Genomic DNA, 27,814 nt, shown 5'->3' on the forward strand with positions numbered 1-27,814 from the left:
TCTCCCATATTCTTCTATAAAAAGGGGTAGCAAAAGAGTGACATACCAAAACCAAATTGCCTATTGAAATAAAGTATCACTTGTTCTGTATCAGTTTGTGAAGAAAATGAGCAAATATCACATTTCGGTATATTTCATGGCAGCAGGGCACTGTTTCCTGTCTCAATTGTAACATTTACAGGAAAAAAAATACTTTTTGTATGAAATCCTACAAAAATGTCCAAGAACCACTTTGCTGTTAACTCATTCAATACCAAAGATGCATTTACACGTTTTTACAAACCCGAATGCCCGATCCAAAAATGTATTTATACATCTTTTACATTCTTTTGCACGAGCGGCAAAAAGAGGTGATGATGCAACTCTCCGTGAATGCATTTCACTTCAGAGCACTTTTAAGCCATAAAAACGCAGAAAGGCATTTGATCAAAGCTTGTTAACGGACAAATCACACATGACAGGAAGGAGGAAGTGAGGGAGCGTGGAGGAGTGCAGCGTGCAGACGGTTACGCATTGTAGGAAAATTTTAACGCATGCACACGCACACACATAGTTCAGTTCCAAATTTGAAATATGTAGATAGTTCATGGTGTTATATTTGTAAATAAATGGTTATTTTGATAGAAAACGAAGCTTTTTGTGTTGTTTATGTCGGTATAGTTGTTTAGATATTTGAGCTGTCACAAAAGCAAAAAATATCTGTGTCAAAGTGAATAAAAAGCTGGTTTTCTCTTTTTGGTAGTTGGGAACTGATATTTTCCTGAAACTTACCCATGTTCTACTGTTGATTACTAAAGAACGGAAAAAGGTAGAAACAAACTTTTTTTCTGATGAAAGATGGGAGTCTAATCTTTCTTTTGGTAGGTTCCATGTTTATATAACCATCGAACACAATATTCTGTGTGCCTTGAAAGATCAGTCAGAAAATCATCTAAAATGGCCAGTACTGAAGGGGTTGTCTTTTGAAAAATGGCTGGGAATGAATGAGTTTAAGAGGTTAGGCAATGAATATATAGAAACAAATAAATAACAAAATAATGCAATATATAGTACAATGGTGAATCAATTACTGTTCGCAAGCTAGGCCTTCATTTAACAAGTAACACGTGCCTCCCCACCTGACCACCCTCACCTGACCCATGAGCAAACATCTCCATTGGTCCTCAAGTGCGTCGCAGTGAAATCAGACCTTTTGTTTGCTGTGCAGCGCAATGCCCCTGCTACCCATCACTAAGTTCTTCTTGGACAGGGCACATTAAAAATGCACAAGCTGCTGCAGCAGCCTTGACTTTTGGCTCATCAGCGGCACTGAAGTTGAGCTAACACACACCTGCTGTACATATCGTCACTCTTGACGTCTTGAAGCAATGGAGACAAAATGGAGTTCATTACATGGCTGCAGCCAGCAGAGGCACTGTTGATTCAGTCTTCATTTGAATGGAAATGGTGGGAAACAATAATAGCAGTCCAGAAAAACGTTAGCTTCCAATTTGCTTTTGTCTTGAAATTAAATTAAATTAAAATTTAATTAAATATCCATACTGCAGTCTGCTGCGAGACCCTTTTTTTTTTTTAATGGCAATGAGAAAAGTTACAACATCAAAAAGTTTTCCATTTCCATTAGCGCTCCATCAGCGGTGCGTGACTTCACTTCCAGCAATGACAAATTAAATGTAGTAGTAAATACAATAACAGACACGTACAACAGAGCACCGATTCATCGCTCTAATACACCACAAGTACGCAGAACACAATGCGCATTCATAGGCTGTTTAAAAGAAAATTCTAAATTGCACTTAAAAAAATAAGCGAAATAGTGAAAGGTGAAAGGCGATGTAGCGACGGAACACTGTATATATTTGAAATAAATCATGAAAACTTCCAAAAATATTAACGTGACTTAATTATGAAAAAGTATGGAACGATATGATTTAATAGCGTATTTTTTGTACATATTTAAGGGTGCAAAATGAATCAGTATAAATGATGGGAGTAAAAGCTGGAATTAAAAAAATGACTAAAAAGAAAAGACAACGTAAGCAAGCGCTGACTTTGTGCGTGAAATCGGGATGACAGCCATGGCTGCAAAAAGCACCCAGCTAGCTATCTCACTTAGCAACAGTCAAAATGCCTTCAATACACACCACACTTCCGGCCTTCAAAATAAGAGCGGCACACATCCTGTCTAACAGTGGTTATAAAATAAGGGCGTCTTTAAAAAATAGCTTACACTTATAGGACGATTGCAATTGCATACGTCTTCTTTAATCACAAGCACGGGTATGATCATTTGTTGAGGATTTTGTAGCAATAAAAAGTTTGAAAAACACTGGGCAAAATTGTCCAATGATGTAATTGCAACAATAAATGTAATGATTGTTGCATTTTACTCACTGACACAAGAAAACACACAATATATGGTGATAAAATATGAGGAAAAAAAGAAATTAAAAAACTGAATTTAGGAAAAAAAAAGCGGATTTCATAAGGCCCTAAAAATGCCTGACAGCCATTGTGGCTAACAATGCAAATTATTTTAGACCTTTGGGTAATTTACATAATTAGACGGTCAACATCAAAACTCACAATGGAACAGTCTTATAGCCTCTTATATTACAAACCAGACTGCAAACTAACACATTTTTTCAGTTTTGCTCAAGAGGATTTATTTTACCTTTTTGCCATTTGAGCCCCACCTCACCTCACCCCCCACCTTGTCCCCCCACCTCAGAATGCAAATGGTAGCGTCCCGTCTGCCTATTCCTAAAGTCAACATAAGATCTGACCTGCATGTACAATTTTGAGTATATAAAAAAAAAAGATCAGTTGTGAGACGAAGCTGCTTCGTGCCACTCTGAGGCCACATGGTCTTATAGATCCAAACGTGACGCAGTGCAGACTCACACATGCACACAGACGTCGCATCAAATCAGGCAAACAGTCAGCCGACGGCTGTGCTTTCGCAGAGGAGAGTCCCGCCTTCTGTCGGCCCTCTTGTTTGTGTGTCTTGCGACTAAATGGCATTTTGAGCAAAAATGCTAATGAGGCCGGGCAAGATTTTAGTTCGCCTCCTCAAAATGTCACTTGATGGCATGTGTGAGGTATGCATTGTGTACATTACTTTTGTCACAGATTCTTCTAAGATAGCGGCGCCTGCAGCTGCTGCTGTGATTAATGGCGTGTAGCTGGCCCTTTAATGGAGCACAGGTCAATTGCATGGAAAATGCAAAGAAAAATGACTAGACGACAAAAAATAGCTTAATTCGGCATCATTTTACAAGCTGTAATTACAGATAGGAAGAGGGACTACAGGAGGAAATCAATCAGGGAAAAGTAATAGCGTTGCTGCTGCAGATACACACAAATCAAAAAGTAACACACACACACACACATACACAGCCTTCCTCACTTTTCATCCTCACACATGATTCAGCACTCTGTATCTCTGTGCAGCCACCCACCAGGGGTCGAAGCGAGTCGGTAGTCAAACATCTCCTATTTGGATCAGCACCGAATAACAGTGAACTTTCAGAACAGCCACCTCCTGCATAATATGCCTGAATTTGGTCATTAAGATTCATGCATTATTCACCAAGCGAGAAAAGAAAAAGGTCAAAAAATGGCCAATGTTAACAGAAGGGTGATTAGAACTTAATCACCTCCATCAAGCACAAAGTTGGTTTGTTAGCAGGATTACATTAAAACATATTCAACCAATGGAAACGTAGCACAAATGTGAAACTTTCCGAAAGAGTGGTACGTTTGCTCGGAAATCATTAAGAACTCCGAAAAAAGCAGTTAAAGAAAGCAGAGTTACACTGAGAAAAATCCTCCCCTCCCCAAGCATGCACGTTGTAGAGTGCCACCCGTCCAGTCCCAAAGTCTTTACGTTGTTTTCCCGAGAACCATAAAGTAGCCTGCAAAACAACAAACACTCATCACCATTGTTTCACTTTTCTTAAAAGGGATTCTTTTTTTGCCGTTTCACTCATAATGCAACAGTTCACCTCGCTGCAAACGGAGGTATGCTGCCCATCCAGTCTGCACGTCACTCCCCATTCACAATGATTTAGCTAGTAAGGCGGCGCTTCACAAATATTTCATTTTTGTTAAAAAGGAATGTATTTTCTCTTTTCCCACTTCATTCACAATGGAACCTTCCCACACCCCAGAATCCACATGCTAAGAGTCCCACTCGTCTATTCCCCAAAGTCTGTCACCATGAACTACCAACCAAAACAAAAAACAAATCCCTTCCCATCTAGTCGTAAAGTCATGTATCCATTAACCAAGTTCTAGTATATAGTCCCACCACCCCACCCATCTATTCCAAAATATTGTGTCATTCTCAATTGTCCAAGGCAGCAGCTAGTTAACTAACAAACAAACAAAAGATGTTTTCACTTTAGTTCGAGGAATGTGTTATCACTTTGACATTTGAAGAGTGCCCTGACCGAAAATGCACATTCTAGAGTCACACCCGTCTATTCCTAATGTCACTCCCCAAAAGAAGGTAACACATAAAAGGGCAAACCAACACAAATACGGCTTTTGTGAGGAATCAATTGATCTTTTCAACACTTCACCTGTGATGGAAGCGCTCTTTGCTCCCCCAAAATCACAAACGGTACGGCCCTGCTATCTTTTTTCATTCTCTACAAACCAGGAAGAGGACCAAAAAACTCACACAACCTTTTCATACATTTTTGTCGCTTTTTTTTTGTTCGAGCACTTTCACTTGAGACTCACAATGGAAGAGTACTCCCAACCCAGAATGCGCATGGTAGAGTCACGCCCGTCGATTGCTCATTCATTCCCCCGAAGAAGGAAGTTAGCAAATTACCACAAAAGGGCAAAGCAGCGACACTATGGCCCACAATTTGTAACACTTCACTTGTGATGGAAGCGTTTAGGGGTGTCACGAGGCAAGATGAGATTTTAACAGTTTTAAGAAAAGTACAGTGAAAAATATAAAAAACATATGACAATATATTGCAATCTACACCGCATTCCCAACTAGCTATAATCTGCTGCCTTGTTCTTTCTGAGTGCACACTGCTGCTTGCTGAAACTCAACATAGCGTGCTTGGGCAAGCAAAACAGAAATACAGTGGTACCTCGGTTAACTTCCTCCCGGTTAGCGTGTTTTTCGGTTAAGAACCAAAATTTAGCCTTGGTTTGTGCTCGCCCACCTGGTTAACGTGCAATATGGCACACGTGACAATCTGTTGTATTTGTGCTTGGCTTGTTCAAGGAGCCATCTTGGACCACACGTACAAAATCTTGCGATACTTAGTTCACACTTCGCTACGGCAGCCTGTAAGTTACATACAGTACATGTAGGGCATCCAGAATCAAGAGGCCAAACAATGGACCCTTTGTGTTGATGACTCCTGTCCGTGCATTTTCCCATTGAGTGTGACAAATTCTAAATCAGCCGCTATGATTCCGAAGGTTCCGAGTGACAGCAACATTCCACTACTAAATTCAAGAAGTAAGTTATCGCAAAGTTCAAAGATGGCATCTGTGTTGTCGATCTCGCCAGGATGTACTGGAAGCAGTCATCGACAATAAGTAGTATCATGAAGAATAACAACATAACCAAGTGTGCTAATGTTGAAAAAGGTGTAACGGTGTTAACAAAACAGAGACCATTAACCATCAAAGACTGTGAGAAGTTGTTGCTGGTGCGGATCAATGGCTAGCGGGAGCTATCGAGACACTATTTCAAACGCAAGGCTGCTTCGTGTGGATCTAAGAAAAAAAAAAAACACCTGCAACGAGTGAGTCTGAACGCAAATTTTGGGGCAAGCAGAGGCTAGTTCGAAATTTTTTTTAAAAAACAACAGGCATACAGGCTGCAAGGCTCCAAGTGTGTCTACTGCAAGTAAAATGTTCATTTCGCCATTTCATATGTCATGTTTGTGGCATTGTTTTTTGAATGTAATTATGCATGTTAAAAAGTCTTTAACAGACCTCTCTGTGTTGATTTTTTGTGTCAGTAAAAAGTTTAAAAGAGTAAAAATGAAAAAATGAGATTGCCCTCTTAGCATAATCTCCTCTCCTTCCACTCCCTCTTTGCAAAACCAGGTAAAAGTGATGTCAAATGTTGAGTTGTCCATTCATTTGTCATTTGTAATTATTTCTGCATCACTTCTTTCTATTCTTGTCTATAAAATGTGTTTTGTGTTACATTGTTGGAACGGATTAATTGGATTAACATTATTTTCTATGGGAAAACTTGTCTTGGTTAGAGTCCATTCTGGTTTGCGTCGGATCTTCTGGAACGGATTAATGACTCTAACCAAGGCACCGCTGTACAGCACAATTTTCACTAGTTCAACCTTGGCAACCTGCATTCTGGTGTGTACTTTTGCAACCAACCGGGGAGACTTTTTGTTTGTTTTGGACTTAAAAGCCAATACGCTGAGTCATGGTAAGACAGATGATCAGCACCTTCTGAGTGTTTATATAACCGTGTGTGTGTGCAAATACAGTCAGACAATGCTTTAGTGGAGGGCAAATGTAGTCTGGGTAATGCAGTTAGAAGTCATTTAGTTACTGGGCTCAGCTGGCTGCCATTTTCTCTCTCTCGGATCAGTTGACAAAGCTTGGGAGTGAATAGCTTCACGTTTTGAATCTGTAAGCTCTTAAAAGCTGCAAGATCTGCATCACTTTGATCCAACACTGGATTTGAAGTAATAACGTAATGTTTTAATGCAATTTCATGCAACATGCATTCATGGCCATCACTATCAGGAAATCAGATTGTCAGCAATAAATAAGCCACCATGGCCGCTATGTCGCCAGCTCCTGGAAATGGTAACATTACACGCCTGTACTGCCGCTGTTGCTGCAGTATAGTGGGTGGGTGGGAATCATTACACAACCATGTTGCAATGGTATCAAAATGCAGCGTGTGAGCAAGAGAGAGGGGGGAAAAAACATGTGTCACACAGCCTAGGCATGAACTATGGGTGAGTAATTGCATAATTATGCTGGATTACCATTACGGTAATGACATTAATGAGGCAAGGGTAAGTCAAATGTGACAGAATGTCAAAGCACAAAGGGAGTCAATAATACAAATAAGCTTGGAAATTCGACTCGTGTTCCCACTCATGAACATTACACAGGGAAACTGTATTGTCACCTAGGCCTCTACTTTAGGATTTAGCTGATATTTGACAGGAGAACAGCAGAAACTCAGAACATTGTATTGTATCATCCATCCATCTATTTTCTACCACCTGGAGCCTCTAGGCTGGAGCGCTAGCTGCCTTTTAAGTGAGACACACGCCACACCCTGGACTTGTTGCCAGTCAATCACAGAGCACATACTGAAGAGACATCCAACAATCCAACCACTTTCTGCACTGCCTTTCCTATTCAGAGTGAAGGGTAAGCTGGAAACATGGATGGCACTGGATAAAAGGTGGACTACACCCTGGACTGGACTGGTGTATACCTATTATTAGTCCAAAAATATGTATATTAGGGCTGGGCAATATGGACCAAAACTCATATCCCGATATACTTGTAGGTTGGTTACTGATACGATATGTATCCGGATATTTTTTCAGCAAAGTGAGTTTAGACAAAGTCAAAGCCAAATATGCGTGTCAGATTGTTTTACTAAAATAAATACTTAACATGAGTTTTTTTTTTGAGGTGCCCATTAAAAAATATCCAAAGGCAAAAGAAGAAAATATGAAGGAGTGCTCTGTTTAAGAGGCTATTTAAAAATGCCAGCAACTCAAAAATGCTTTTAATTGAACAGTAGTATTTTTTTAGGTAAGACACAAGCATGTCCTTATTTTGTGCCAGGAACACCAACCTGTCAATTGCATCAGGCTTAGCAACTGTCTGTCTAACTTCCTTGTACATTTGTGGTAGAGCTTGTTGTGCTGAATAATTATGACTGCGAAGCTCGCTGGACATTGCGAGTCCATTGTTTTCAGCAGATTTGCATATGGGGCGGCATGGTTCAGGTGGTAAGAGTGGTAGCTGCCTCCCAACCTGAAGGTCCTCCTGTGATCATGTCAAAGTATCCTTGGGCAAGATACTGAACCACCAGTTGCTCCTGATGCTGTGCCATCAGTAGGTAAAAGTGTCAAAGCACAAAGCACTTTGAGTGCCCTTAAAGGGAGCATATCTTAGCAAGGTAATAGGCCACCTCTTTATAATAGCACACAACTTTGCTTTTCCTTTCATGAGGAACCCAACAGGAAAAAGAAGCAGTGAGCTTTGTGTTGTGGCAGAGTTGTGTAGCCAGCGCACAGCTTCACACATTCCTCTTATTGGAGTTTGTGCCCAGTTTTAAGGTGGTGAATTTTTTTTGTATGCTCTGAATTGGAAGTGCCTCCAAATTACTGAGCCACTGCTTGCAGTAGACTAATAGGCTACTGTTGCGGCTGTAACCCCCGACAAGCTAAAAGCCAACTCTGAACCCCCGACGTCACTTCCTGTTCTCCTCATGGAACAAGTCCACAATACATGTCTACTATATTGGGTAATGTGAGAGTAAACGTGACTATAGGGGTGTTATTTATGTCTAGAGGGCTCTAATAATGTTAAAAAACATATTTCAATGGTTGTAAACAGGTTTTCTATGCTTTAACTATAAAAAATATTCCATTTATAAAAAAGAATCCTACTTCGTGGCAATTCACTCATCACGGTCTGGTCTGGAACCAATTAACCACAAGGGATTCCTCTATTTTCCTATGAGAGAAACCGATAAGCATCCCAGAACACAGTTTGTTCAAGCTTAGAGATTCCACTGTATAAATGACCACAGGCAATGGCCAAATAAAGCTATTGCTACAAGTTTTGCAGCATATGAGAAGCAGACAGATTGGGCATCAAGGGCTTCAGCAAAAAGGGTAAAGCCTCCCCCCAGGGGGCCGCTTAGCTGCCACAAGGCCAACTTGAGCCCAATGCAGCAGAGCTGGGATATGGCAGCAGGCCTGGTCGTGGTGGTGGTTATGGTGGTGGTGAGGCAGATGTGGCACTGGGAGCAATGGAGATTCTCTTTATCTGCATGTACATTCACATAAAACTGAAGTTACAGGCAGAAAAAAATGAAAGAAGTCTCAATTGTCTCTAAGCCACCGTCTCACTGAGCTGCTTATCCATTAAAATGTTTGCCGTCGGTTTGGCTATTAACACGGCAAAAATACAGACAGCCGACACAAATCAACATCAGCATCAATTAGCGTCCTCTAAATGAATTCAACTCAGTTACTCTGCTCTGCTTTGGTTTCCCACCAAACCCTTTGGGAAATCCACTTTCGCCAGGCACTGTATAGACTTGTTGTTTTTTAATAAATACATATCAAAACAACAGGCAGATAATATTGAACTGCAGTATTGCTACTCTGAGGATTTGTCGCTATGATCCCAGCGTGAGTCATCATGGGTGTACAGTTATGAAACACTGGTTTGTCCTCTGAAACCAAACTTTGCATCAAAAAAGTGAACAAAAAATTGTCACACTTCCTGTATTCCCTCCATTTACTTTTTTTTCCCAGCACCGGTGCACTTGTTTGTTTTGCTCAGCGTGCTGAATGAGCAGTCAACCGCTCCGCACGACCTTCATGCTGCAAGCTGCAATTTCCCTGAGCACTGCATATTGCAATAATTACATGTGAGCAAACAAAACCCATGAATGATTGAGCACATGGTAGCGTCTCGAAGACACACCAGCTATACGCTCCGCCTGGAAACTACACAAGCAGGAAACGCTTGGACATTATTTTGGGACTAACTGACAATGAGGAAGATAATCAAGTGAGTCGGCTCATTATTCGCTAATAAAGAAGCTCATCAGCCGTTTTAGCATCATCCCCCTGTAGTGAAATGGGTTGATTTATTGCTAGGTCTAAGGTATAACCTATTGGATATTACCGTATTTTCCGGACTACAAATCGTATCAGTCAAAAACCAGTGTTTATGTTTAAACTATTATCAGCAAGAGCATTTTTTATTTTTTTTTTTGTCATGGCGCCACTCCTGACAGCATTAAATTCACAAGAGAAGAAGACAAAGCCAGAGGAAGGGTCAGTGTTTTAAACAACAAGACAAACTAAAACTACAGAAGCTGAAATAAGTCAATTTTATTACGTACATGGATACAATAAACTCCTCCTTATAATACATTAAAAACATAACTTTGGATAAAATAAACTCCTCCTTATAATACATTAAAAACGTACCTTTGATCATTTATTAAATGTCAGAATGTTCTCGAAGAAGACACTTTTAATACGTGACATGACACCTGGACGCATCCCGGTGTATCAAACAGCCGTATATTAACACCGAAATGTAACTTTTATATTCGCAGGTGAATTCAAATAAGAGTGAAAATCATATGTGTGTATTTAGTTAGTCAGTGGCTGACACGGCAGCTGCAATCTCCAAGCTAGCCATAACTAGTGTCCTATTTAAATAACACTGCAGTCTAAAATACGACATTTCTCATTCCACACTGGTATCATATAATTACTTGGCAGCACATTAAGTTAAATTTTATATATATTTGGATGTATAAGTGGAACGACCAGCCAAACTAATATACAGTATATACAAAAGTGCAAAGGAGAGCAAAACACTGCTTTACAGCATGTGCCATCACTTCATACATTATTTTGAGTTGTTCTGATTATTTTACGTACACAAGGAGGCGGTTATCATTAACAACTGGCAGGAGGAGCAAATCGCATTAATTACATAACATGCCAGTGTGTGCAAGCAGACCATTGGCTTTAAATTTGTGGATTATTTCTATTTACTTCTATTATGAAGGTTCCGTTATCATTAATAACTTTCAAAAGGAGTGATGTAGTAACGGCACCTGTGCTTGTGCATGCACAATTTTAATGCACTCGCACCCCAATCCAAGGGATCGTCGTCAATGTGGTATTTTGGCATTTTTGCAGCAAAATGCAAACATTTACAGGTCTGAGGGTGGAAATTTATTTATGAATTTATGTATCTGTACAAACCACTGTATGAGTTGCTGGCACTAGCATCGTTCCAGCATGAATAAAGTCACTAACAGACCATCCAACCTTGAAGAAATTTTATGAGAAAGTCTCCCCTGCCTCTCAAGCCACCTGGACACCTCACCTAGCCCCCCTCATTTGAGAAGCGCTGCCTTACGCCATGTTTAGTTGTCTGCAGTGATGCAACTTGGCATCGCCAACTAGTGGCCTGGCATGCATGTTGCAACATTGCAACTTGTTGTTTTTGCAGGGCCAAGTTGCCATCCGTATGTGATGCTTGATTAAAAACGTTTCATTGCCCCAGCTCAGACTGTCCAGCCCATGCTAGTGAAACTCTCTTGACTAGGCAGATGGAGGAAAGAGGTGGTGACAAAGTGAGGAGGGGGCTGGCGGCTGGGGGTGCAGCAAAAGACACGACAGATGAAGCAATGACGGACATGCATGCTGGATGACTACTGAGTAACCAAGCGACTCCATCCAAAGGCTGTGATTTGATGATGCTTCACTGCTTCAATGCCATTGTAATCGCCGGAGAATGCATTTAAGTGCAAATCCTCCATCTCACACCTAACCCGATACGACAGCTTGGAATTTTTCCGCTGGGTCGTTTCTTCCTTCTCTTCTCGCTCCTGCGGAAGTGTCGGATGCGTTGTTGGGGGTGTGCATTTTAACGCGATGACACCTAAACGTCACCTACTTTTATTCCTATACCACACTTGCTGTGCGTTCTATACTACCGAGTGTGGAGGGAACGCCTGCAGGAAGAAAAAGGCGACACAGGAAGAGGAAGAGAAGCAGCTTGTTCAAATGCGCTTCAGGGACGTTAGTTAGCTTTCGTCAAGGCAGACTCACATTAAGCATTCAATGCGATTTGTTTGTGTTTCTGACCTGGCCTGTGCCACCTCGTCCTCCCACAGCCTCACATTGGCTCATCTGGAATGCATAATCAGCTTCCCACACAGTGAACATGGCCAGCAATTGATACTGTTGTTGCTCCTACTTCCTCTCCGTCTTCCCCCCTCTTAAATTAAGCTAAACCAGGTATTAGAAAATAATGTAGTTGTTTTTGTGCCATTATTTGGATTCTCTTTTCTCTGTGTCTACCCTCAGGTTCTCCCACCAGGTTCCAGCAGGTGTTATTGTAGCTGTGGCTTCCTCATGTTTTTCCTTTTCTTTACTATCTCTGTCCCCTCTCAAACCATGTACTGTCCCGTGGTAAATTCACTTCAATCCAATCCAAAGATATCCGGTGTATCCTAGTGGGGTTCAATTAAGGCTTTTGCTGCAGCATGAACGAGCTTTTCAATGCTACAATATTTAAACCAGCTAAGTCATGTACTTTCTGCTATGTCATGAATAATTTCATAAAACAAAAGACTAATGCGACAAAAGCTAACACATAGCAAGTTGCATGTGTTTTTTTTCCATATCTACAGTAACCGCCAAAGTCCTCCCTTTACTTTGATACCAACATCATCCATGTAGACCTTGTAGATGCAGAGAGGTGTCATTTTCCCAGGACTTAAGCTGTAATACATTTTAGAAGATGTCTCAACATATCAGCTGGTACAAAAAACAGCACAATAATAAATAATAGAAAAACTCAATATTGGCTTTATAATTTTTTCAATATCCGATATTGTCCAGCACTTCATTATCAATATCAATATCAACTGATACCAATATCAGCAGCAGCTCTTCCCTCAACTTAATGTCGTGTGATGAGCACATGGTGCTTCTTCTACTGGGTGCAGTTCACAAATTAACTGCAAAATAAGACACATGCTGCAAATATGCAATACAAGTTGTCGTTCTTCCTGAGGTGTGATATTAGCACTGACGTAAGATGTCTTTGTCGTGAATGATAATATATAATACTCAATAATAATATGTCATAGGAATGCAATATTTCCTTTTATCCGTCATCTTTCACTCTGTAAAGTTGTGGAGTTGCCGTTTGTGGCGTGCATTTTCTCACAGGCAATTCGTACTGTCTTTCAAACAAGAAATGCTGGCTTTTAAACCGTATTAAAGATCAGAATTTCTTTTGCGATGACTTTACGTGAACACACTCCATTTTGAGCTGTTCTGTTTGCATTTACTTTGCCAACCAAATGTCTCAGTGAGTGTTGGCTGTTGGGACAAAGGCTCTGCATCTCAATGCGTAGTTTTTTTTTCCCAGATGGGAAAACTGGCTCGGGTGGATATGTTTAAGGTGGGCAAGTTAGTTTTGTTGCCTTTTATGTTGCTACCACTTTGAAATGACTTTGTCATACTGGCACTTTGTTGTTGATGGGCTCACATCAGTGTAGAGCACTGCACAGTATTATGAGGCGTTACTCCCATTCCATTATCGGCAGAAAACCACAGACTGATATGATCGGATGTCATGTTTTTAGGCCAATATCGGTCATTCTTACTAAATAACAAACCTACGCTACCCAGCAGATAACATTTTGGGGGGGAAGACTTGAGTAATGACACACAATACGTCACAAACATGTTCCAATCGGGGTGGCATGACTCATGAGGTTTGAGGTTGTAGAGTGGTTGTCTCCCAACCTGAAGGTTGCGGGTTTGATAATACGTCCTCCCGTGATCATGTCGAAGTGTCCTTGGGCAAGATACCAAACCCCCAGTTGCTCCTGATGCTGCGTCATCAGTATGTAAATGTGCTAGCAGTGTCAAAGCGCCTTGAGTGCCTTGTCGGTGAAAAAGCGCTATATAAGTGAAAGACCACTTACCATTCCAATCCATTGGTGAATTTATGCATATATTTTCTAACTTTCAGTCCATTGCGGCAAATGCTGGTATGAACACGAAGCGAGATTATTAATTTGCCAAGATTAACACACTTAAACTGACCTGAAAGAGCTGCACATGAGCTTCGCTCCTACTATTGTGACCATAAATTGTTAAAAACCCACTGCCTCAATGGTTAGGCCTGTCACGGTAATTGATAAAACAATAAATTGAACGATAGAAAAAAAAAAAGGAGGTCAATCATTTGGCGCCTGGATAAACTGACATGTGCGACATGTACGTATGCCTGTTCCATTTCCTCATCTTGCTGTAGCAAACAGGCTGGATGACAAGAGGGTTCACTATGCTAGGTTGTATAGTCAAATTAAGGGAAAGAGTGAGCCTCCTGTCAGCTATTCAGCATCTTTGTCACAGTACGTGGAGGCGGGGACTAGCTACATAGTGATTGAATACACTGAGTGCTAGCTAGCAGTTAGCAAGCAAACGCTAATATGAATGAAAGCACAAAAGAGAAATGCCACAGTTCCAGTGTGGATGCGCTGTGGGGCATTTGTCCTGGCGTATGGCGCTTGCTGGGGCGAAGTGAATGTATAGTGCCGGGCGGCGCAAGCTCGCGATACCCAGGGTATGTGAAGTGGTGACGTCCCATTCGTAAGTGCTCTTCTGTGCCTCACACAGATACGCTACAGTTGAGTACCATCTAGTGGCTCAAATATGACATGACACAGATTTCATTGGCTGATAAACTTGATAATATGGTCTAAAAAAAAAAAAAAGGTTTAAATTATCGATTATCGTCGACAATTTATAGTACAATTATCGACCAGCAAAATTTGTTATCGTGACATGCCTGTCAATGGTTTTAACCGGTTGTTAACATAGCACGGTAGCATGAAATGGAACCAGTCTTTGGACAGGACAGCTAGAGCTGAGGTTTCGCGTTGAAAAATTTGGGTCACCAGGTGATTCGACTTTACACGGCAGCCATTTGGACGCTTTGTCTGGTGTTCAGCCATGCGGGACGTGTGATCCAAAAAGGACTCGGGGTGAGACGACAACATAACGTGAGCGGCATGTCGACGAGGTTGGGGACACTGAGGACAGACATGGGTTCAGTCAGGAGGACAATTTACCAGACAGGATAATAAAGCTCTTAGAAAGGAGGAAGGGGCTGCGGAGGAGGAAGGGTTATATTTCCTAAAAGGCCCTCATATATACAGTATTTTAGTCACTTCATAAAAAAACTAACCTGGACCATTATAGCCTTGATCCAAACCTATTTTATCAGTTCAACTAAGGCTATTATATTTGGGCAAATAGAAGCCATTTCTTGGTTTCAGCCAGCAGTTAACCGAAGCTGACATTACCGCTCGTTACACACTGATAAGCCCTTTGATTGACAGCACATTTCAGTTTTATAGCGAGCTCCGCATTGACCTTTCAAGGTTGTAACCATGCTGCTGATGTTCTGCTGCGGGTAGAAGAGAGAGAAAGGCAACGTCTTATACCCACCTCCTCCCACTGATGTATGTATCGGATGAGTCGAGACAGTCTCAACAGGCGTAGGAGACTGAGGATCTTGGTGAAGCGGACGATTCGCAGGGCGCGGGCCGTCTTATACACCTCAGAGTCAAAGCCTTTCTCCACTATCAAAAAGATATAATCCACCGGTATGGAGGAGAGGAAGTCCACGACGAACCAGCTCTTCAGGTAATTCATCTTGATGACCTTCGGGTCGAGGATGATCTCAGAGCTCTCCTCGTTGACGATCCCCGTCCTGAAGTTCATGACCAGGTCCACCAGGAAGATGGTGTCCGAGGCCACGTTGAAGACCAGCCAGGTGGTGGTGGTCTGTTCTGAGAAGAAGGTTATTCCCACAGGAATGATGATTAGATTCCCCATCATCATGATGAGCATTATTAAGTCCCAGTAGAACCTGCAGGGTAAAGCACATGGCGCCAAACGTGTCAGGACAATTAAAGAGGTAAACAAAGTAGTCAGTGTACAGCTTGTGTAGCAGTACATATTGACTATCCACTGGAAATGACAATAAACACAGTCGTTATGGTATAAACAGCTGGCAACACAAGTAAGTGCCTAGATAATTATGTGGCATGGTGGTGGTAGCGTCAGGGTTTGGGGCTGCACGAGCGAGTTGAGGTTCATTGAGGAAAACAAATTCCAACATGTACTGTGACATTCTGAAGCAGAGCATGATCCCTCTCCCCTGTGGGCCGCATGGCAGTCTTCCAACATGATAATGAGTCCAAGCACACCTCCAAGATGACGAGTGCCTTGCAGACAATTTTATGCAAAAGTGCAACCGTGTTCTGATTCTTTTTTGGTTCTCTGTGGCAATAAGGAGCGTTAAGGGATTAGAAAAAATAAAATCAGGAAGTTCATGAAGTAAGCACATTTAAAGCAGTATTACTGGCTCCAGTGTCACCATAGACGTTGTCATTGTTAAGCGGCAATTCATCAGATTCTCAATGACCAAATCTTACGCAAGCATGCTAACTTTGTTTCTCAAAGTATAGTTTGTCCTCGGGTTTCCATGACTGTGTTACAAGCTGCGTTTCGTGGAAGTCAGATCTCCTACGTCACTCACACTGCACACAGAACACATACATATAAAACACTCTAATGACAAGATTAAATACAAGAAATAAACAAAATGGTCATAAAAAAAGACAAGGCATTACTTTTGTCCCGATAGTTGTGTTCCACATTGGAAGGGGCTTCGCAAAGTAGAAAGAGACAGGCTTACTTGGAGGGGGAAGTCTCAATAATGACACCACTAGGCTGCTTAGTTATCACTGTCCATTTCGCAGCAGAAGATCATTTCGCATGTGTAAAGATCTTTACCCATGATGATGGGCGTTTAAACAGTTTGGACCGGCCATGAAGCCAATGCTGATTTCTTCACCGAGTGCTTTACGATGTCTAAATTTCACTTTCCTTTTCTTTGACGTCACCTGAGGAGTCTGCCTCCAGCTTGAAGGACATAATAGAGGTTAAAGTTAAAAGGTTTACTAAAAAGAGAAAAAGTGACATCCTTCGTCAGTGTAGCAGCACGAGTGTACTACTCCAGCTACGTATTACTCCGCCTACGTATTCTCCCTTCCTAACTACATTAGATTAGATTTGATAGAACTTTTTATGGTGGCGTACACCTTCAGACATTTGACCTGAAGCCATGTACCCCCTACTCCTGCACACTTAATAAACACTAGGGGTGGGAATCTCTGGCCACCTCACGATTCCTCACTAATAAAAACATAATAATCTTTATAATCTTATAAAGGTAATAATCCAACATATATTTTACAAATATTGAACATAGGTAATTGGTTAATTCATTTTAAAGTAATTCTGGGTCAAATGTGTATTTTGCATGGTTACATTTTAATGAAGTTTCACATGAGCACTGACAAATAGGTAAGTAATTATCCTGCATAGCTTTTATTCCAGTCTGATGTTGGCATTCTTCCGTTTGAATGGCTTGAATTTGAGCATCACTTATTTTCTCCACTGACGATGGCTATGGTTTAAATCTGCATAATAATTTATTACCAAATTGCAGGGGAAAGGTTAACAATCACGATAAAGCAGTATCTAAAGTACAAAAATACATACAACCAAAAATATAAAGCCCGGCTCACAGTGACAGGTTTTAACCGCTACATTATATTGGAACACCAGCATAAATCAAATCTGTGAGATTAAACACTATTAATGCACAAAATAACCATCAAACGTACTTATTTGTTCATGTGATGCACACAGAGCAATGAACAACATTGTGTGCTGTCTCCTTCCTGCTTTCTGCTCCATGAGGCATTCAGGCGCACTCGTAATTGAGAGTGGGCGCTAATTGTTGTTCATTTTTATTTGTGTTCCCCCTATTACAATTAGCGTACCCCACTTTGGGAACCTAGGGTATGGAGTATACAAGACAAGAGCGGCAACAGCAGCACAGCACAAGCAGTAAAGATATATTTTTAAGTATGTATAATAATTTAAGGGAAAAGGTCAAATTATTGCATGTTGCCCTCTGTGGCCCCCCCAGGGGCTAGTGTTTCCCCGCTCTGGTAATTGTCACCATCTGACAAGTGTTTTATACATACATCAGAAGCTGGCAGGGGCATCGCATTATCTTATCACTTATTACACAAAGCTGAGGCAATAACATGCTTCACTGGTTTCTGTGTGAAGGGTACAGGAAAAGAAATGATCTCTGTGTGAAAGAGGCTATTGTCAGCTCTTTCATCCTGCTTAAGTTTTCGCTTTTTATTATTTCAGTGTAAACCATACATTTAGGAGTTGCTTCCAGTGTGAGGAGCCCTGTAGTAAAAGCGGCATCCATTCGTCCATGGCTGCGTTAATGCCCCTGCCGTCAGTGTGCTGATGAACAGGGCCACAAGCCATTCATCAGGACCCGAGCGTCCCCGAGCCCCGATAACGGTTGAGCGACCACGGATGAAAATAGATGCTTTCAGGGATTCTATCTCATGCTACTAAAAACTCCCCGCTTACGCCATCCCCGCCTGCCTGCCGGCCTCTGGTGTGCCTCGCTTGTCCGTCCACCGCCTTCCACCGACGATACAAATTGACTAGCTTGGCTAGCTAGCTGGCAGGCTGCCTTCTCTCGCTGGCAGTCTGGACGACCAGTAATGGATCTGTTTGAATTAATTAAGCCCCAGCCTTGGCTTTATAAATACCCGCAGATCACGTGTCCGATAATTGTCTTCACTTAAACTAAAGAGCGGCCCTCTAGGTGGCTGCTAATATAGCACTGAGGTTATTTTGATGGGTGGCCATTGAACTGAGGCTTAAGGTGGTGACTTGTTCATATGCAGAGCCTTGACTTACTGGAAAACCTTGAGCGGGGCGTCAAAGCCGTTACACTCGGGTCTTTATGGCAGCCACCTCGTGCAGCCGACGGCCGTGAGCATGACAACTGTGTTATTCTTTTACATGAAGGTATGAGATAAGACGCATTGAAAAACAATGACTGCTGTAAATAATGACATGAAAGCGGCGCCGCTTGGATCCGATCACTGCGGCGTTCTTTTTCAATCCCTGCACTCCATTTGTGAATTTTTAACGTACGATTAATCAAAAAATCTAATAATGTCCCGAAGGTTTATTTCTGTCATTCCCCCACTAGTGGACAGAAATTTGAATACTATTGAGAACCTGTAGTGTTTATTTATTTATCAATGCTGGCACCAGCAATGTTCAAGCATGAACAAAGATGCTAACAGACCTGCCAACCTTGAAGAAATGTAAGTATACAGCCGTCCCTCGTTTACCGCAGTTAATTGATTTCAGACCCGGGCCGTGACAAGTGAATTTCCATGAAGTAAGGTTCAATGTTAATAAAAAGTTTTTCGTAGTTAGAGCATAAAAACCTTGTTTAAATATGTTTTTCTAAATATGTTTTTAGCATTATTAGAGCCCCTAGATATGAAATAACACCAGTATAGTCACTTTTACACTTGTATTACCCAATATAGTTGACATAATAACACACAATAAGACATCCAGTGTAGTAGAATGCTAGTACAATGGCGCAGTGAACATTCATTCAGGAGCTGCTGTCAGCCACAACTCACGGCAGTCACTGGCACGCTCCACACTGCTAACCATGCTAACACTCAGCAAGTCTACAGTCGCTAGCTGATGTCAAACACGTCACTTCCCAGGCCCTGGCTCTTAAAGGCAAACACGTCACAGATTTTACACTACATATAACATCTTCTAAATACCTTATATTTGTATTTTCATTCATTTAGCCATTTTTTATGATTGAAAATGCTTACTTTGGGCCAAGAAGACATACAATTTGCTCATACTGTATATGCAAATCTTTTGACTGATAATAGGTCGTACTCAACCACAAAACAGCCATCATTTATTAATCAATTCATTTTTGAAAAAACGCAATAGAGTGAGGGAGCGATGTTTGAATGAGCGATATAGCGAGGGACGACTGTACAATAGTACAAAGTATAGTGCCTCCTGCCCCTCACGCCACCCGACACCTCACTGCGTCCCCCCCCCAGGGGGCCCGCCCCACTATTTGAGAAGCACTGTATTAGAAACATGAAATAATCGTACAAATACAAATGTAGTTAACAAAAGATTCACTGAAATTGTAAACGTTTACCACCTCATACACTCAGCCACAAGCCACGTAGTCGCAGCTAACCCGTGATGGTAACCACATGTCGCAAAAACGGTGGTACTTACTTTTGAGGTGGTACTTGATGCAAAAGGTTTGGCAACCATTGATGTAAGGGATAATTATACTGAGCTTTTCTGTTCTTACACTGACAAACTAAAAAAAAGTTTTTCTGACTAGTGTAAGCGTCATGACCCACTTATCTACTTGAAAAAAAACATCTTGAGAGGCGCTCTGAAATTCTAATGCTTTTACTTCCCCTCGTTTGCAGCCAAAGCCAAGCCAAATGGCCATTTCTTTTGTTTTTTTTTTTAAAGAGCTGGTCACAAAGCGTGACGATGCAGTGAGCCACACTAACACCGCATCCAGCTCCTTGGTACATCATTGAATTAAGCGCTTGCTTTAACACTACAGCTGTGATGCACGCAGCCCCCACCCCCCAACCCCTGTCCCCGCATTAACCAATAGGACGCTTTCAGATCCTCAGTTTAACTTCTGCTTCAAGCTTCTATTCCATTTCGGTGTCATCAGTCTGCTAATTTGTCAAGCAGCTTGGGACAACACACCCCTGTCGGGATTGATCGAAACGAGAGACCTGACCACTGCTTTCGGAAAACACCGAGGACTCAGTGGCGATGCCAACTGTACACACCACAGGCCAACTAAGTTAATTAAATAAGCAGATCTCAACACGTCCAACAAAATTAAGCAAGTAAACAAGAGCGTTGGAGTCTATGGTTGTAAATCTCAGGTTTGTGCTACGGAACAGCAATAAAAATACTCCTGATCACTTAAGAGTCTTTCAATGGCGCAAGCTGATTATCGATCATAGCTGTATGGATATGGACAAACAGCAATGCATCATAATAGCCCTATTAGTGACGAGGATCAATGCTATGCTATATGTAGGCACACTAGCAGGAATACTTTGCAGGATGTAGATCTATTTGCCAAGAACGCAGAACAATGACACCAGATTGTGGTAGGCAGCAAATGCTAATGGAAATAGAAGTACAGAAGGTGGACGAGCTAAATGTCTGTTAACTCAAAACGTGGTAGAGGTGGAAGTGAAATAATGTTTCAGAAAAGAGAAATGTGGCTAAAATATAATGTAACCCTTAGAAAAGGGTCTGAAAAAGACGGATCGTCTTATATTCCGTTTAATACAATCATACAGGTGGCGCCACGCAACTTCTCTCCAAACGAGTCACAGCTTGTCTTCCCGTCACTCACAAGCAACCCAGAGAGATGCAGAGACGCGCTGGGAAAAAAAAAAAAAAGTGTCTCAAAGGTTGGGCAAGTTCGCAAACAGCAGAGTAGGAGTTATGAGGCTAATTTTAAGATAATGGTCGTCAACGAGTCATCAAAATGAGCAATGAAATAGGATTTTCCTGAGACTTTCTTAATCTATTGTCTAAAAAGCTATTTTTCCAAATAAGTTTAGCAAATAGAGGTGTCTTATTTCAATATGAAATATGAAATATGGTAGCTTTAGCACAATCCCTCACACATTTGTTAAGGGTTCTGTCCATTTTACGGAAGCAATGGAGGCAAAATGAAGTGCACTACTTGGCGGCAATCAGCAGAGGCTCTGTTGGTTTCAACGACTTGACATCAACAATGGAAAGTTGAGCTACATCCATGCAGCAAATATGGACAGAGACGCTTCCATGTCTGACTTTTTTGTTAGCAACGGTTTTGTGATGCATATGTATTACTCTTTTGAACGCATATTGTTTTGAAAAGCCAAACTCTTTCCTTGAGTGACCCCCGCGATTAATCGGAACTACATTCCTCCTCAACGAAATTCGGAGTGAGTGGGGGGTAACAGAGTGGGGGGTAAGTCACTGTTGCTACACTACACTGCTGATACACTGCATACAACTTCATGTCAAAAAATCCCAACTATCCCTTTAATACCTGTAACGCCAGCCTATAATATAGTTCAGAGGAATTGCAGGGTCACATGCAAGACATTTCAAGACAAAGATTACGGTGAGTCGTAGATTTGAACTTGATTTAAATTTTCAGTTCATTTGGAGCTGTTAATCAACATAGAAAATGTTAAATATATATAGCCCCGTCCTGTCAATTAGATACAGTGAAAATGGCCGTATTTCAGACATATTGGCAAATGTTGATTAATCATGTTTAATTAAGTTATAAACTGTGATTAATTGAATTAAAAATTTGTCAGAGGATCAATGCTATGCTATATGTAGGCGCACTAGCAGGAATACTTTGCAGGATGTGATGACACCAACAGTCCTAAAAATAATAGGCCAATATAGAAATGTATTGGTGATGATACATTTTTTTTTTGCACAGTTGATCAAATAAATGTCAAAATTAAAACAAAATATCTCCTCCTTCTATCTCCTCCTCCTGTTTGATTTTTTTTGTGCTACATGCCCACATTTGTAAACAAACCATAGTAATTGCCTACCCCCTCTATACAGCAGAGTCCAGCTCTGTAAAGCGTGAAGGGATTTCCATGAGAAGGATGCTGCTCCAAATCACGCCACCTCCTATCTTACTGTTGATGTCCTCCCGATAACAAGGGCTACATTCATCATTATCTACGCCTGCCAAACGAGCGAGGGAATCCCGCGCTGTATTGTACTTCCTCGGCATCGCTCCACCACCGCCCTCTCTGTTCTTCGCATGTACATTAACAGCCACGTACATGCACGGTGACACAGGGGATCAATACGGGAGCTAAAATGTGGACATGGTGAATTAGTGATGTAGCCTTGATTTACTACCGTATGTGGTTTGTCACTTAGCAGGATTACACACAAAATATTTCAACAACTTGCACAAAGCTTTGTGTAAAAGGTCATGGAAGTACCCATTTAACGCATGAACGCATACTAAAAGAAAATTCAAGCATATGTCTTGCCTTATATAAGCGTAACATGGGCGGGACACAGCTTGTGTGAAAGGGAATAGCATGAAGCAGGGTCCAGAGTTCTCATGTGTTGAAGGCAATTAATTGTCTCTGTGCAACAAATATTTTATAAATTCAATGTGGTTATCTGATTGTGAGATGGTGTTAGTTAATATAGCTATAAGAGAGGTGGGACACACGCTGTGCGAAAGGGAACAGTGACAAGCAGAGACTCGGGTTCTCCCGTCCCGTTAATGGTCGCTGTCAGACAACTGTTTTATACCTCAGGACATAAACCTGACCTCATCAGATGTGTAATTATCTGATTGCGAGACGGTATCAGAGCCGTAACAGAGGTGAGGCCACTGTCTGTGTGAAAGGGAACAGCGTGAAGCCGAGACTAGGATTGATGTGGGTGTTGGAATTTATGTCGTCACGCATTATCGGATTTCGGAATGGCATTTTAATATCACAGCCAGAACAGAGATGGGACACCTCTTGTGTGAAAGGGAATGGTGGGAAACAGAGACTAGGCTTCTCCAGCCTTTATGTTGATAAGATTTTTCTCTATTTTATATGTTAAGCGATAGTTATCTGATTGCAGAAAGGTGTCAGATAGTGTCAGAGCCGGTGGGCCACTGTCTGTGTGAAAGAGAATAGCGCAAGGCCGGACTAGGATTTTCCCGCCCTGTTGGTTGGTGCTATCTGACAAGTATTTTATACATCAGGGCCTAAAGCTGACGTTCTCACATTGTGTAGTTATTTTATAGCGGGATGGCGTGTCGCCATGTGAAAGCTCACACGCTCGAATTGATACCACGCTTCACTGTGTTCTGCGTGAAAGGCGCAGGCAAATAAATGCTCAAGTGCGACAGAGGCTAACTCGCTCTTTCAAACTGCTTAAGTTGTCATTTTTTAATGTGGTCGTGAAAGTACTGATTGTACTTACGGATGAAGGTACTCTAAGAAGGAAATCCAGACGTGTGTGTTGCCTTGAACCTGTCTGACAACAGTCTATGGAGAAAAACACTTAAAACGCTTTCAGACTACGACGGAGGCCTCTCTTTAGCGTGAGCAGGTATACGAGGCCATGCACGAGACCTCTTGAAAGAAACTTATGAATAATGAATATTACTAACTTGCCATTAATCTTTAAGCAGCTACAGTGTACAAAGATTATATTGGCTATTACGTTACTTGAAGGGTTAGAAGTCACTGATGTTTATTATAGATTGGGTTCACATAGGAGCCGTGTTTTGCTGTTTTTTCAGTCCTCCTTGAAGACAACATGAGACTGTAGTGAATGTGTAATGAGCTTAAGAGTGACAGATAAACACCAAAAGCAATCAACAGTTGAACTTTTAAGGCTACAGCAGCATGGCAGCTAGCTTGATGTCCTGCATGAGCTGAGAGGCAATTTGCCAGCCCCCTTTAAAAAAGTGCCCTTTGGAAAATGTCATCGGAAGGCTGCGGGGGGAGAAAGTCCACTCTGCTTCAGGGACGTCCATTTTGTGGACCCAGCACTTACAGGACCGGAAGGGCGGAAATACCAAGAAAATTGACCAGGGTCTCCTCTTTGACCATCTTTGAGATGGACTGAATCTTCTTACATAATTGTTTGGAGAAACCACTAAGCTCATCGACTGTGGTGTTGTGCTGCTAAGCCTCGACCACCATCACTGCGAATCAACTGCACGTGTCTTACTGAGATTTCTGGCCACGTTTAACTCACTTTTGTCACGTTATGACCACAAAAACAAGGACAAAACTAGAAACAGGGGACAGGAACTCACATAGAATGACGTAGAATGTAAGACGCTATTCTTGGACAAACACAGGGATGGACAACCCAATTTTCGATGGGTTCTTCCTTGGTATAGGCCACCCTTTCACAAAATTGGGTGTAGTTTTGGTGTAATCTTGCTAACAAACGAACCAACAAACAATAACAACAAAACAACAATCCTCCAAAACAGTACCCAACAATATAATTAGAGGCCCTACACAATTTCCCAATGTGGCCATTGCACCAATTCAGTAAAATTCAAATTTCATATGACCTTGCAACTATGTCCAGTCACTACAAAAACTGGTCAAATTTGCCCCCGCTCAAAGGCATACGCCAACAGCCAAGCCAATCATATGCACACCCATTTCCCCACTTCCTTGTTGACACCAATGACACATTCTAGTAATCTAATGCTATTTATTTATCATATATTAAACAAAGACAAGCACAACATACACGTTCCCCATGGGTATGAGCCTGGAGTTTGTTTTCCACCAAGAAGCTTATTGCGTCGTAGTTTGATGTGTGGGTGACAGGCAGTGTGTTTTTAGCATCCATAGTTTGGTTGTACACAAACATCTAGTCTTGGATGTGAATAGCAACATCTTCAATGTCATTGTGGAAGGTTCTGGATAGTTCCCTCTAACTTGAATCCCAAATGACAAAACACAACCAACATTCATTTGCAGGAAAGCCATAAAACCATACAGTATGTGAAGTAGCCGCTGTCATCATGTCATCATTTTTGCCTATATACAGTATACAAAATTCATATGTTTTCATAACATTTGATGGAGTTATTTACGGCAATATTTTTTAAAAACACTGTGAATGGCTGAGATAACATTTTATTTAGCTTAAGGATTTTTCTATTGCAATTCGGGTACACTTTGTTGTGGCAAAGTGACTCGCTGTGGCGACCCCTAAAAAGGAAAAGCTGAAGGGAGGAAAAAAAAACTATAAACTTATTAGTAGGATAGTAGGATGAAGCAGAGCTTTTTTGCTTTCTCACACAATTTTATCACAGCCAATGCCTAAAGCAAAAAAACACTGCAACTTTCAGTGCAATTTTGGGCGAAAAGTTGCCGCAAAGTCAGGCATTTGTAGTTTACTCCATTTTTTTACCCAGATCTTCTCCAAAATGTAACTTCTTCGGTACATGTGCCACCTCGCCACAATGTCGTGTGGAAAACGGGCAATTCACAAGACAATTTAAAAAAAGCACAAAAAGATGTATGTATAAAAATGTAACGAGAAAACTGTGTTCATACCAATAATACTAATAAAAGTATAATTGTAACACAAAGCAGCCGCATATGCAAACTGGTAGCATATTCACATTTAATTGGTTTTAGCCTGTTCACAAAAGTAATGATTAGAAAATGGCCCCTGCATTCTTTGATTTTGGGTTTGAACAACTACACTGCATGCATGCATGCATGCATGCAGGCCTACCAACTGTAACTGAGAACCATGGACAGCTCCACGAGAAAGGAGCAGGCATGGTAGCTGTGGAGCATCCAGGCAGGACCAGGTTGGAACGCTTTTAATTGATGAAGCGGACCGTGAACCAGGCAACGTGTGGCCAACCGGTCCGCCTGCACCTGGGCTCATTCATCCTATCCTATCCTATTCTGCACAATAACAACGCATGGTATGCTGCAGGCCTTCCCCTTTCTGTCGGCACATTCCATCACATTAGAGCGTCAAAATGACATCATTTGAAGAAAAAAAAACTGACAGTGAGTGTCTGCACAGAGACACCCCCCCCCCCTCCTCCCCAATTCGTCATCTTCCCGCCGCCTGCAGCAGTGTAATGTTTACAAGCATGATGGTGCATTGGCACCCGAGCACAGGTAGTGCTTGCCTGCCTGCCTGCCTGCACAAGATGCCTGCAATATGTCGCAACGTGCAAAACAAACACGACACACTGCTTTTTTGGGCATTCAAGGACATTTGTGGGGAAAAAATGCCGCAATAAAACACAGTGTATCGATATCAAAGAAATATACGCTTTAAGGCAGGCGAGTGCTTTAAAGGTGAGTGTGTGAAAGCGTGCAGAGCCCCAATGAGAAGAAGGGGAGTGTATGGAGTGGGGGTAAAAGCAGGTGTTTCTTTTTCTTCCTTACCTAAAATCGCTATACGGATGAATGATCCAGTATCCGGCCGTTTGGACCCTCTCCTGCTCCTTTTCCACCGCTTTCTGACTGCCGAACATACGCAGGGAGAACTTATTGACTCCGGGCTGCATCATGGCCCCGAATTGCCTCTGCATGAACCCGTGTTGCCTGGACGCCCCCTCCAGATCGTCAAAGCCCACCATGGCCTCCTCTCGCTCCCCCTTGAAGCCCACGGAGTTGCCATGGTCCTTCATGTTCTGGCTCCCCGTGCTGTTTTTCTGTATGGAGTCTTGCCTCTGAAACACATTATTCCCGTCCGCCTTCTCCTCCTTGTTGCTGGAGAACGAGTTGGATTTGTCCTCCATGCTGCTGCTGCTGCTGCGTGGTTGTAGCGACTACAGACCAACTGGGAAGGACGCGCCGTTTTCTCCTTTTTTTGCTGAGCTTCTTCTTCTCCTGGTGTCCTTCACAGTGCTTCAGCTCCTCCGCCTTCCGACGCGAGTGCTGCAAACTGAGACCCAGTGGCCGAGAGCCCCCCTCCCTCTCCACACCCGCCTCCTCCCTGCTCGGTAGATCAGCTTTCTTGGGTTACCGCCATCTACCGACAGGACCCGGCCCCGAACCGTCCACACACACACACACACATACAGTACATGCACACACGAGCCTCTTCTCACTATAGAGTACACGACACTGCGGTTCCAACTGGAACATTGCACCTTATTTACATAATGTGGCTGATGATAGCCCGCCCCCCCCCCAATCAGTTCACACACGGCATCCAATGCATTAGGGACACCTGCACAATTCACCACAAGCGCTGTGTCAGCAATTATGGACTTTAAAAAGATAAGAATGCTCCGTTTCTTATTGTAGTATGCAGTGTTTGGGAACCACTGCAGCCGACAAACACAATAATGAACGTGAAAAAATCCCAACCAAAACATACAAGAACAGCAGCACCAGCTAGCATGTTACCAATAGTGGTTTAAAAGAACAGAACGACAAAAAATGTCAATATTTTTCAAAGTTAAACTGCCTAAAAAATTGTCGCAA

The 27,814-nt window shown here is 42.0% G+C and overlaps 1 protein-coding gene across 1 annotated transcript in view; it reads right to left on the bottom strand.

The window, feature by feature from the left end:
• The window catches only part of LOC129170197 (potassium/sodium hyperpolarization-activated cyclic nucleotide-gated channel 1), a 90,309-nt gene extending 63,020 nt beyond the window's left edge, over positions 1-27,289 (bottom strand). Inside the window, exons 1-2 of the mRNA XM_054757484.1 lie at positions 26,768-27,289; positions 15,285-15,708 (exon numbers count right to left, since the gene is read on the bottom strand). Of these exons, the coding sequence (XP_054613459.1) occupies positions 15,285-15,708; positions 26,768-27,123 (780 nt within the window). The 5' untranslated portion in view covers positions 27,124-27,289. The remainder of the gene's footprint in view (positions 1-15,284; positions 15,709-26,767) is intronic.
• Between the last annotated feature and the right edge of the window lie 525 nt (positions 27,290-27,814).

This window comes from Dunckerocampus dactyliophorus, chromosome 17 (genome assembly GCF_027744805.1).
Source record: "Dunckerocampus dactyliophorus isolate RoL2022-P2 chromosome 17, RoL_Ddac_1.1, whole genome shotgun sequence".
NCBI classification, from domain to species: domain Eukaryota; kingdom Metazoa; phylum Chordata; class Actinopteri; order Syngnathiformes; family Syngnathidae; genus Dunckerocampus; species Dunckerocampus dactyliophorus.